Genomic DNA, 12,876 nt, shown 5'->3' with positions numbered 1-12,876 from the left:
TCCTACAATTTAATATTTCAGAAATAAGTTTTTGACAAGAATCTAAGGTGTGGCCTGATTGGTTTACTAAATGGAGTGAAAATGCTATTGGAGATGGAGATCTAGAAACTTAAGGTCATCCATGATGAATGAAATTGCCCAAAATGATGGCAGAGCTGGAGATAAAGGGTCCAACGAACTATTGAAGTCCTTCAATGGACGTAGAGGAGGAACAAGAGATGACAGCAATGAGGACAGATGATATAGCTGGGTAGCAGAGGCCTCACAGTGAAAAACAAAACCCAATGGTTTTATAATGACAGTCAAGAACAGGGGTAAAAGACCCTGTACCCTACCCATGCTCATCTACTTATTCACAGTCAAGTGAATGGGCACTTTCCATGTGAAATAGCCCTAAAGTAAATGTAGCTCAGGAAGACCCAATTTCCAGTTAGGAAGTAGATAAATCTAGTCTCTACTTCTTAGAATAGCAAAGGAAGAGCTTTTTAATGCAAAGAATTGGCAGGGAGGATAGCAATGGTAAATTGAGGAAAGCAGTAACAGTCCTAGAATATGACCAAGTATTGATGACTGGATGGGCTTCTATTTTAGAAGACAGCAATACATAGAGTGATGAGAAGCAGAGTGAATTAAACCAGCCTCAATGTTCCAACTGGAACTCTACAGTGAAGATGCTTCTATGACAAACAGAAGCCTGGGGCACTGACCAAGACTAGGGGTGCTTGAATTGTTGTGCTGGATTCCCAAGAAACTACTAGAGATAAGTTATTTTTCATCTCAACAAAGCTTAGCGCCAATCAGAGAGGGTTGCAGGACAAGGTCAGAAAGACTAAAAAGTTGTTCAGTGCCCAAGTGCCTACTGGTTTCAGCACAGCAGTACAGTATGCAGAAGGGAGCCAAGTCCTGATTTGGAGTGGGGGAAAGAGTGGGAATTACTTACTAGGGTTAGGTACCAATTCAGAATTGGCAAAGACATGGTTAGGTTTCTCAAAATGTCTTTCACTTTCACCTTACCTCCACAGAGGGACAGAACATGCCGGTTTGGGAATATACATGGAAGTGCTTGATGAACTCTGCGAAACTCAGACCTAAGCGGAGGTAAAACTACACCGTAAGCTTGAGGATGGTTTTGTGACTCACTTAAGGTTTTGTTTGTGTGTGTGTGTTTGTGTGTACTGGAAATTGAAACTAGGGACATTCTACCACTAAGTTACATCCCATAGTCCGTTTTGTTGTTGTTGTTTTATTTTGATACAGGGGCTCACTACCTTATCCAGATTGTACTCAAACTTGCAATCTTACTGCCTCAACCTTTCAAGTTGCTGGGATTATAGGCACCCAAGCAACAGATCTTATGAAAACAGGATAGTCAAGTATAGGTTATAGGTCATATGTTCCCTCCTCAGGAATACTGAATAAATTTTTTTAATCATTAAGTGGGGACTTGGACTACATAACCTCTACTATTTTGTTAAACTCTATGAACTATTAATAAGGAAAATCCTTAAAAATTGTCCTTTAAGGCTCCCAAATCCAGTGTTCTTCACATTATGTAATTCTAGGGTTCTTGTCTGGATTTCTGGAAAGAAAAAAAAAACTTTTCTAATATACATTAGATTTTTACTTCATCTTTCTTACTTCATTCCTGACAACTCAAAAAGTTTCCTTTAAGTTCTCCAGCGGGAACCAACTAGCCACTTCAAGGCTTCTTGTGATGGTCTTTTCCCCCTACTGACAAGATTCAAAGGCCAGTTCTAAAGATAAGGTCAGAGAAAAGTCTTCCTAGTAAATTTCATAGAATACTATGTAGAAATATTTTCTTTCTTCCTGCCAGAGTATGAGTAGAAATACACCTTAAAGAGCAAACAGGTGAGAAGAGTCAAGAAATTCCAAAATCAAACTGAAGTTTATTCATACAAAATGCTACTCAGATGCATTCTTTTGTATTGTTCTATCCTTTTATCATGTATGATCTCCCAATGAATGGCCCATAAGGAAATCTGGATCTTCTATTTATTGGTATCAACCATAATGTCAAGGCCCCAAGAAATATTTGATATAAATTGTGAGGATTTTACAGTTTTACATAGGAAAGTATTTGTCATTTTATGAAATTTCAGACATCTTTTTTTTTGTTGGCAAGAAAATTATCTTCTAAGTTAAAAGATAACCAGATTTTTTCTTCCCTTTTCCTACCAACTTTCTTCCCAACCTATACATATGAATCATACACTTCATGAAACCAGGACCAAATTCACTATAAGCAAAACTTTACTATTTTCAGCAATTATCTGTCCTTCATGTTTGCAAAACCTGGTGACCTTGGCAATCGGGATAAAGTGCCATTTACTTCTCTGAAGTAACTTGGGGTTTGAACTAGTTCTGAGCATTAGGAGGCCAAAAGAAAAAGGAGAATATTTCTTCTTGTCCCTACCACTGGTTGGCAGCAAAAGTATACAGTTCTCAAAATCTAAAGGTGAGGACATGTCTAAGTTGGTCATCACTGGTTGGTTTCTTGCTTAAAAATAAAGGACAAGGGGCTAGGGTTGTGGTTCAGAGGTAGAGCACTCACCCAGCATGTGTGAGGCACTGGGTCCGAGCCTCAGCACCACATAAAAATAAAACAAAGATACTGTATCCACCTATAACTAAAAAATAAATATTTTTTTAAAAATAGAGGACAAGTGAAATCTTCAGGAATTAATTTCCCCCAAATGCTACTGTCAGCATAATAGGCTAATCACTTCACTCATAAAATTATTTGAGCTCAGTTCTTTTATTTTATAGTTAGAGGGCAAATAAAATACTAGGAACTGCTTTGGCACAGATTAAAAGTGGCTCCCATATACTTGCTAAATTTCCTCAGAATTGTCAAAACTCATCACTAATATTGACCTTTACTTTGTTACTATTTATAGTTCTACCAATGTAAATGACAGGAGTTGGGTTGGGAGTGGAGATTGAGAACTGAGTGCACACACTTTTATTATTTTTTAGATCTAATGCAATTAGCCATATCTAATATGCTTTCAGAAAGCAAAAAAAAATGTAAAACATGCTTAAAATCAGGGAATTAATTTATACTTTCCATAAGGCACCATCAATAACCCTGGTAAATTGTAAATAAATGCGTAAGGGAATAATAATAGGGGGCCTTGAGGTTTACAAAAGAGTAAGAGGAAGCAGGATACATCTTTCAAAACCTATCATATCATTTTCCAGTGCATATCCTCTGTTGCATAGTGGTGACTAGATATGATCCAGGCCAAGAGAAGACTGCAATTCCAAAAATATACTAACACCCATCCCTTCCCTCTCAGGCTGTAAATACCACTTGGCACATTCAGAGGCAAAGAAGTAACTATGCTTTAATTAAACAGAGGGGGGATTTCAAAAGGAATTATACTTAAGGACCTACCGCAAAAGCAACTTTCTCCACACTTATGAAGCTAATTCACATGTGAAACTTTATTGAACCTAATTATGTGTGGAACTTCAACAGCTCCATTTTTCCACAATTTACAATTTTCAAATCCCACTCCAAACTGTCACTTTCTCCTTTTAAAAAATGTATAATCCCACCCTTTTAAAGAGGGGTTTTTAATTTTTCTTTTTATCCTCCTACTTTAAGTACTGGCTGATAATGTATACAAATGTACTATATAATTAAAATAGTGGAAAGCAGGGAGTTTGTTCACATGCACTGAACTACATCCAGAATCCAACAATTAAGAAAAACAAATTGACAATTCCTGGACACATGGTAAAGACAAAAGTAGAGAAGAACAGAAGTGAAACACAGGTAAAATCATGCAGATCTTAAAGTTCTGTCAGCATTTGCCATGTTTCTGATTATTAGATTGTGGGCAATCATAGATTTAATGTTTGCCTTTTCAAAGTACGACATGCAGTATAATTTATAATTGTATTGAGGCACAAGTTTGAATCATGCAGGCAAAGATGGTTTGCAACAGCTTAGTAAGCCTAGCATCTATATCAACATGGCTTTTTGCAGTAACAATAGAAAGTAAAATAAACATTAGTAAGGAAAAAAATGTCCCTCTTCTTTCCCCAACTAGAAAGCTAACTACTAATGCTATTTGGGAATTTGCACAGTTCTAATGACTTTACCCTTTTAAGAATTATCAAAGACCTACCATTTTCCCCCCATGTTTCTTTTCTACTACCTTTGTCAAAATATTTGAAATGAAGGCAATGAGAAAAACTTTAGAAAGAATTAAACACAAGTTAAAATATGGTGAAGAATGGCAAATTTGAGGAGCCAGGAAGGGTACAGAAACATTTTAAATCAAGTTTTAATACAAAATGTTAAACACAGAAGTATGAAGTAAGTTGTAAATGAGTAATTTTCTTGAAGTGGCATTAAAGCTTTATATTAGAATACCAACATTTCTTTAACTAGATGAATCTTACTTAGTGAATTCCAAAACTTCAGATTTGTACATTTGGGTGAGGGAAGAGGGCACTAATTTCTCTCTTCTGTTCTCCTCAGTTTAAATCTGTGGTCAAGGCAGACCAAATCTTTCAAATAAATTCAGAAATCCCACAGTTATCAATTAAATAATATTTTTAAGCTTTAAAATGTCAGAAGGAGAGGCAACTATTCATGGGTAGAAGACTGCCTTGTATTTTCCCCAGGTCTCCAACAAGCAAATACAATTATCACACACACAAATTATTCCCAAACAGCCAACTTTATCCACTATACACTTCAAGAAGCCAAGCACCCAAACGGCCACTCTTCTCAGCATTCTTATGATTCTCCATTGTTAATGACATAATTAACAGATGATTTGGAAGGAGAAATCAAATCTTAAAACGTATTCTAGACATCCATTGCTTACATCTTGAATTTTTGAAAAATTGAATTACATTCAATTTTTAACCACAAGTACTGGAAGACTTTTACAAAGACCAAAAGGCAAAAAATATTGTGCTTTCTTCTATAATATACCCAGATGAACTTCTTAACCGATGGTCTTTAGTTTGGCAAAATGAAAACATAAAATTGGATAGTTACCTTGCAATGTCCACTGAAATCTTAAATCATACATACACTTGAAATCTTAAGACACACACACAGCAACATTTACAAATCTAACAGGTTGAAACACTCAAAATGTTGTCAAGTACTACGGAAAGAGTGACCAAAAAGTAGGTAGTATGAACCATACAGAAAGCATTTATAGAAACTGGATTTTATAAGAAAGCTTTTGCTGTTTTTAAGTAAGATGACTTTTGAGTTAAATCTCATACCCACTCAAACTGTAACTGGACAGTACATTTCACTTCTAGTTACTAGAAGACATTTCTTTAAAAGAGACTGGGGCAAAAAGGGAAAAGGAGACTATAAGCTGTTTCTAGGCCCACCCCACCCGCTTTTAAAAGGACAACTGATGAATTTAAGTCAAACCACAGATTTGTAAATCAAAATGAAGGACACAAGATAGTGAAGACAAAACACTATTTTTTGTAATTATTTTGTCCTTTTAAAAATTTTAGTCCCCTTCTAGTAAGAGCTTACATACACACTGCTCACCTAACCCTTTAACAAGAACAGAGAATGCAACAGCAGGGAAGAGGACACAGCACCATAGTTTCAAACATTTACAAACAAAAGAAAAAACAGCCAGCACAGACTAGAGTAAGACCAAGTTTCCCAAAAGACAAGAATAAATCCCAACACAAAAAGGAAATACATCTCATTGGAACAAAAGCAAAATGGAAGATCTGGTCAAGCTAGAATAGAGAAGGGAGTGATAACTCCTTGTACTACAAGGAAGGAACTGGGATTTATCAAAAAGCAACAAAGAAAAAGCAAGTTCCCAAATGGATTTTTGATGTTGAAACTGTCATATGCTGCTGGTAACAGTAAATATATATATTTATATATTCATATATGTATATTAAAAAAGGAAAAATAATCTATTTATAGAACAATAAGTAGTCAGAGACATTTAGAAAAAAGTAAAAACAAGTCCTTTTTTTCTTTTTAAAAATGGATTTACTAAAACAACTTCATCACCCAGAAGTACTACAACCCCACATCCTCTGATGAAGCCATGGTGTTATTCAACAGCATCCTGCTGTAGGCCATGTTCAGAGTTGCCATGTTGGAGACAGCAGACAACATTGGGGTCAGAGCTGCAAGGCAAAAAGCTGTTATTTGCTGGTCTTGCTCATGGCCATGCCTGAAGCCTGGTGGTGTCTGGAATACTTGTAAATGAAGGTTTTCCCGAAAAGCATGCATCACTGTGGCTCAGTTAAAACATTCTGACTGGTCGTCCTTGTCGACGTCATCATTTTCATCATCATCATCATCATCTTTTTTTTTTTTTTGGTGGTGGTGGGGGGTGCAGAAGCCTGGATCCATGTACCTGCTCTTCTTTAAAATATAGATCCAGAATCCAATCTAACTAGATGACATCCTCCTCCTTAGGAAGGTAAGGTGATCTGCCTCAGATGGTGCAAGGTTCTCTTATTTGGGTTTTCTTCTTGGTACAAACAAGCACAAGTGGCTGAGGCCTACAGACTGGGCTATAATCCCAAGACTTCTAACAGGAGTAACTCTAGCCGGTACCTCCTCGTTATATTGGTAGAGCATTAAATGCCAGGTGATAGAAGGAAAATGGTTCTCTAACTTCAATTACCCCAACTAAGAAGATTCAAGCAATCAACACCTTCTCATGGTGCTTGCCCCTAGGTTGTAAGCCTCTAACTAATATCAACTGGCTATAAGCCACATCCTACATGCCTTACTAGCGCACCAATGTATTAATGCCAACCAGCCGCCTAAGAGCTCCATCAAGTGTCTGACTTTAGTGCAGTAAACCATACTCAAAGGAGACATGAGTTGAAATACTGGCTACTGTGCCAAGAAGACATTCTTTGCACAAATGTGTAGACAGGGAATGTAGCCCACACAATCCATGCAAAGAGGAAGCCAGAACTCAGAGGACTGTCTCTGAAGGCCATCTTTGGAAGCAACATTACGAGTGGATCTAAACCACTCTATACTTGATGACTAAGGTCTCAATGTGGTCCATTTCCCCCCATGTCCCAAACTAAGCAAGCATTTGCTAACTGGTCTCTTTAAGATCCTCCACTGGTAGTTTGTAGCTCATTATGTAGGAAGGAGGTGGTAATTGACCTGGGCTATCTGGCCCCTGTTTCTTTGCACAGTTTATACAGATGTAATCTTCATTTTCAGCCATCTCTGGAGATACACCCACACAAACTTGATGAAACCACTCATCACAGCCACCATCACATTGTACCCAGTCTACCTGTAGAAGACAAGATTGGGGAATGTTTAGGTTACACAACATTAAGCCCAGAATAAAAGCAAACCAAAGAGCTTTCTTGGCTTAAATGATAGCAAACAACTGGAATGTCCAGAGATAGACAATGACTTCTTATGGGGTTATTTTTCAAAGAAAGAAGCTGAGAAGTTAATACCCCCAAATTACATTTTACCACAGTATGTTCACAAAATTAGGCCTCTTAGGTACTTCATTACCTCATGAATACCTGGGGCTCCTTGTGAGGCAGAAACATGTTTGGGAAAAACTTGACAAAAAAGAAACTTCTACTAGAGCAGCCAAGTAGTTTAGCTAATATTAACAATGTCTAGGCTCTAAGACAATGCAATTAACAATCAAGAAAGGAAGAGTACAACAATGTGAAGGCAATCCTGTGTATTAGCTTTATTTCAAAGAGATAAGCCAAAGTACTAAGAGCATTAAATACCTTTTTAGAAAAGCAGTCACATAGGCCACTTTTAAAACTAATATTTTTTATTCTTCTCTTCTTCCGTTACAAATACAACTCCCTATAAAAAGTTAGCAAATATCAGAGGTCAAATCTTACAAATTAACCAATTATAACAGTCAAAGACATAGGTAAATAGGATCACTCTGGTGTTTAAAATTAAGTCTGGAAAACTGATAAGTGTCAGTGGCAAATGCCAAGCAAACTACAATTCTACAGGGAAAATTCTGTGATTACGGGAGGCTGGAAAAACACTGTAGTTTGGCAACATTTTAAGCCTTAGACCTACAGTTAACAATAAAGTGACTTTTATATTTGGAGGGTGATTGTGGTAGTTTTTATGTTAAGGCAGATGAGAACCTTTAAGATCAAAAGAGCTTATTCTCCCATACAAACACTGATCATTTCATTGGCAATATAGGAAGCCACTTAAACCATGAGCTTCATCATTTATCAGAGCAAAGTAAGGAATACAAAGGGATCAAAGAAGCACTTCAGCATAGCTTATGAGAAAGAACAATGGAAATTTTGACTAGATAAATAAGTTTCATTCTTGGAAAGTGAGAAATTTTCAAAATTAGTTTCCATGTCCTATAAAAATGACCAAAACCATGATAGTCGTGTCTGTAATACTAGACTTGTAACAAAGGATAGAGAAGATAATTTGTACAATAATTTTTTTTGGTCTTTATTATTCCTATTTTAGAGTTCTAGATCTTAAGAGACAATATTAAAAGTATAAAGATTACTGCACTCAGAAGTTCTGAACTCTGGTATATATAATTTTAGTCTAGCCATTTAACCTCACTCAATTTCCCTGCCTATAAAACTGCCTGTAGCATTGAGTCACCTCTTCCATCAGAATCACTTGATTGTTCATTAAAAATGTAGCTGGGAGGCTGGAGTTGTAGGTCGGTGGTGGAACACTTTCCTTGCATGTGTGAGGAACTAGGGTTTATCCTCTGCATCACATAAGCAAATAATATAAAATAAAAATATTGTGTCCATCTACAACTTAAAAAAAAAAGTAGCTGGGACCCATCCCAGACTCAAAGTATATGGGCATTATGAATCAGAAGCCTACATTTTTAATAAGTTCCCCACCTGATTCTTTGTTTGCTTGTCTGTTTTTGTGACACAGTCTTGCTATATTGTCCAGGCTAGTCTTAAAACTTCTGATATGCCTGCCTCAGCCTCCCAAGTAGCTGGAACTGCAAGTATATAACACTGCACCTGGCTTCCAAGTGGTTCTTATATATTCTAAATTTGACTATCACTATTGCCTCTTTGTAATACCTTCTTCCTGTAAATTGAAACATCAATTACTTCCTAAATCCATTTTTACTGTATAACTGTATAATGTTTCACTTCTGAAGTCTGTTCAATAAATAAATTAATCATAATATTCTTTTTGGAGCACACTAATCAAAGACAAACCAGGGAAATAATGGCTCAAATACAGCAAAGTAGAAATAAAGGTACTGCAAGCAGGTAAAGGCTTATTACAAAGTGCTTATTACAAAGGTGAACTCAGGATAAGTGTTTTGTTTGGAACTGGTAAAGGGGATTGAAAAGATGAGTTGTTTTTCTTTAGATGCTTAGATCTGAGATACTATGCTACTTCATAATGCTACCCCTAAACCAATAGATAATTCAATTATAATTCATGCTAAAGTTACTGATTTATCTATCAGTATTCATTTTCAAGAAAAATGTCCCGTGTCCTTTTTTCTGGTACCAGGGGTTGAACTCAGAAGCATTTTACCACTGAGTTGCATCCAAAGCCCTTTTCATTTTTTATTTTGGGAAAGAGTCTCATTAAGTTGCTTAGGGCCTCATTAAGTTGCAGAGGCTGGCTTTGAACTTGTGATCCTTTTCCTCATCCTCCCAAGTAGCTGTGATTATAGGCATGTGCCAGTGTGCCCAGCTTTCTCGTGTCTTTTTAAATCTACTTTTGCATTATAGTCATTGGTCAATAAAACCATTCTTTTTCAAGAATGAAGATGTTATTTTCCCTTTTGTGATATGGACTGCAAGTTCCCTCCTAAGCCTAGCTCTCCCATGATTTCAAAAGAAAATATATGTACACAATTTTCTACCTGTACACAAAAACCTATTTATAATGTAATATAAAGTCTGTGATCTGTCAATTGAACACATCCCAGACATTTTTTATGTTGTTATTTTAAGAGATGGGGTCTTGCTATATGCCCAGGCTGGACTAAAGTGATCCTCCTATGTCAGCCTCCCAAACAGTTGGGACTATAGGCATGACCACCACATCAGGCTTTCTGTTAAGTTTTTTTTTATAATTATTTTGTGACTCACTAAGCACCTTTTCTAGTGAAGGGAAAAATGACTATTAGAACTCACATGCAGTTACTCAAATTATAATTATTATTTTGGTTTTTATGGTGCTGGGGATTGAACTCAGGGCTTTATGCATGCTAGGCAAGCACTCTTTTATTTTTATTATTGATTGTTCAAAACATTACAGAGCTCATGATATATCATCTTTCATATATTTGACTCAATTGGGTTTTGAACTCCCCAAATACATATTGCAGACTCACTTCTGTTACATACTCACATTTTTACATAATGGCATATTAGTGACTGTTGTATTCTGCTACCTTTCCTATCCCCTACTATCCCCCCTCCCCTCCCCTCCCCTCCCATCTTCCCTCTCTACCTCCTCTACTGTTGTTCAATTCTCTCCCCTTTTTTTCCCCCTCCCCCTTGCCCCTCATAACCTCTTATAATTTTGTGTATCACTGAAGATGGTAGGAGACCTTCAGTGATAGGCAAGCACTCTTAACAACTGAGCTATATCCCCAAACCTCAGTTAGCCAAACTGTGTGTTTTTGAGTTTTCAAGTTACTAAGTAATCTGTTGCCCCTGTGTCACAATCTTCTGTGGATTCAGCTGACATTCCAAACTTTAGTGTGCTTTATGATTCTATGGGCTTTTTCAAACAAAAGTGAAACTCAAGTTTGATTAATAGATGGTTATGATAAAAATATTGATAAGAGAAGGACAATTTTTTGTTTCTTTTCTTGCTTTATCATCAAGAAAAATTATTATACAACCTAGTGTCTGGGGTAGATTCCCAGTTGCCCAGGAATGATAAATTTTCCAGTAGATGGAATAACATTGTTTATACTGGTAAAGTCCATGGTGAATTAGAATAGTTAATAACCCTATCTCAAATGTGTGTGTGTGTGTTACACATTTACTTAATCCAGACTTTGATAATCTATGTTATCAGAGTTATGAACAGGTAAAGTCACTAAAAATGCAAATACTTTGGTTAAGGAAACACCCCATGAAAATCTTCTTTAAAATCTGAGTGGCTAACAAATAGTAAATGTGAGGGGCACAAATTAATAAACTTAAATCTTTTAACTTACCATAACAAACTTGTTATGGAAGGAAGTAGTAATGGGTAAAGAAAAACACCACAGTAAGAGAATAAAAAAGTAGAAGAGGAGAGAAAATCTATTTATATATATAAAATGATTAAGTATTTAACACTAAAAAAAAGTGCTACTTAAGGATCAGCCCCAAAGAAGTTGTTTTCTCAATGTTAATTTGTTTTATTCTTTGTACCAATAAGATTGAAGAAGTAGCAGATTTCGGGGAGAAAATACTTGCTTTTTAAACTAATTTTTTGAAAACAGTTATTGTTTTAAAGTTAATTTCATCTTGAATTTGGTAATTGATGGAAGAGATAGTTTTAAAAACCATTTTATCATATTCTGGTATTATCTTTTTCTATTCTTTCTAAAACATCTTAAAAATGAGGCTTGGGCTGGGGATGTGGCTCAAGTGGTAATGCGATCACCTGGCATGCATGGGGCGCTGAGTTCGATCCTCAGCACCACATAAAAATAAAATAAAGTTGTGTGTCCACCGAAAACTGAAAAATAAATATTAAAAAATTCTCTCTTTTAAAAAAAATGAAGCTAGGTAACCATTCTTAAATTTTTAAAAGAATATTTCTTAATCTGCAAAATTTTAGGACAAAGTAATAGTAATTACAGGTTAGAAAAATGTCCTAAAAATGAACCCTAGAAGTTATTTCTTGCTGCATAATATTTAAAGAACAGACTTCCCTAAAAAGCATTCTTTTCTTGTCATCATTTTGTTCTAAAGATGTGTGCTGTGCATTAATTACATTTTCATAGAAAAATGCTATAAACTGAGAAATTTTAAAATTCTTTTTAAAAATTTTAAAAGAAATGTGCCAAATATTTAGTGAAGCTAATGTCAAGAATAAACAGAGAACCACGAAAGTTTCAAACTAGTAATGACAGGTGAAACATTTACAATCTGAAATAATCTGTTTAAAATTCAACAGAGAGGGGCTAGGGTTGTAGCTCAGTTAGAGTGCTTACTTAGCATGTGTGAGGCATTGGGTTCAATCCTCAGCACCACATATAAATAAATAAATTAAATAAAGGTACTGTGTCCACCTATAACTTTAAAAAAAAATTCAACAATCGGGGAGGTGGCACACACCTATAGCCTCAGCAGCTCAGGAGTCTGAGGCAAAAGGATCAAGAGTTCAAAGCCAGCTTCAGCAAAAGCAAGGTACTATGCAACTCAGTGAGACTCTGTCTCTAAATAAATACAAAAAATAGGGCTGGGGATGTGGCTCAGTGATTGAGTGCCCCTGAGTTCAATCTCTGGTAACCCCCACCAAAAAAAAATTCAACAGAGAAAAATAACACTAAGTATAATTTATATAAGCTAGTGACATGGCAAGGGTTAGAGTTAAAATAGACATTTTCTCTGAACACTCCACTAAATCTTTGCTCCATCAAAATGTTCCTATAAAAATATCTATAATGTCAAGAATAAATTTCAGGATTTATGGAAAAGTAATGATCACCTCTTAACACACTGCATTTTTTGTTAACAGAGATAATTTCATGTTTTTCCAGGCATGTGTTAATTTATATTTAATTTTAGAGCAAATGACAACAAAAACTGCCTGTAGTGTTTATATGTTACAGGAAAATGATAGGGAAAATAGATGAAAAGAATCATATTTAAGTGTGAGCAGAGAAGAGAGGAAAGATA

The 12,876-nt window shown here is 35.8% G+C and overlaps 1 protein-coding gene across 2 annotated transcripts in view; it reads right to left on the bottom strand.

Annotated features, from left to right (window-relative positions):
* Window positions 1–1,887: 1,887 nt before the first annotated feature.
* Window positions 1,888–12,876, bottom strand: part of Kdm5a (lysine demethylase 5A) — an 85,655-nt gene continuing 74,666 nt past the window's right edge. For both annotated transcript variants that reach the window (XM_078015512.1, XM_005333964.5), the window contains one exon: window positions 1,888–7,307. In XM_078015512.1, coding sequence (XP_077871638.1) covers window positions 7,101–7,307 — 207 coding nt within the window. In that variant the 3' untranslated portion in view covers window positions 1,888–7,100. The remainder of the gene's footprint in view (window positions 7,308–12,876) is intronic.

The sequence above is a fragment of the Ictidomys tridecemlineatus genome, chromosome 6 (genome assembly GCF_052094955.1).
Source record: "Ictidomys tridecemlineatus isolate mIctTri1 chromosome 6, mIctTri1.hap1, whole genome shotgun sequence".
NCBI lineage: Eukaryota > Metazoa > Chordata > Mammalia > Rodentia > Sciuridae > Ictidomys > Ictidomys tridecemlineatus.
The sequence above is the reverse complement of the archived record's forward strand: the minus strand, read 5'-3'. Positions and strand labels throughout refer to the sequence as shown.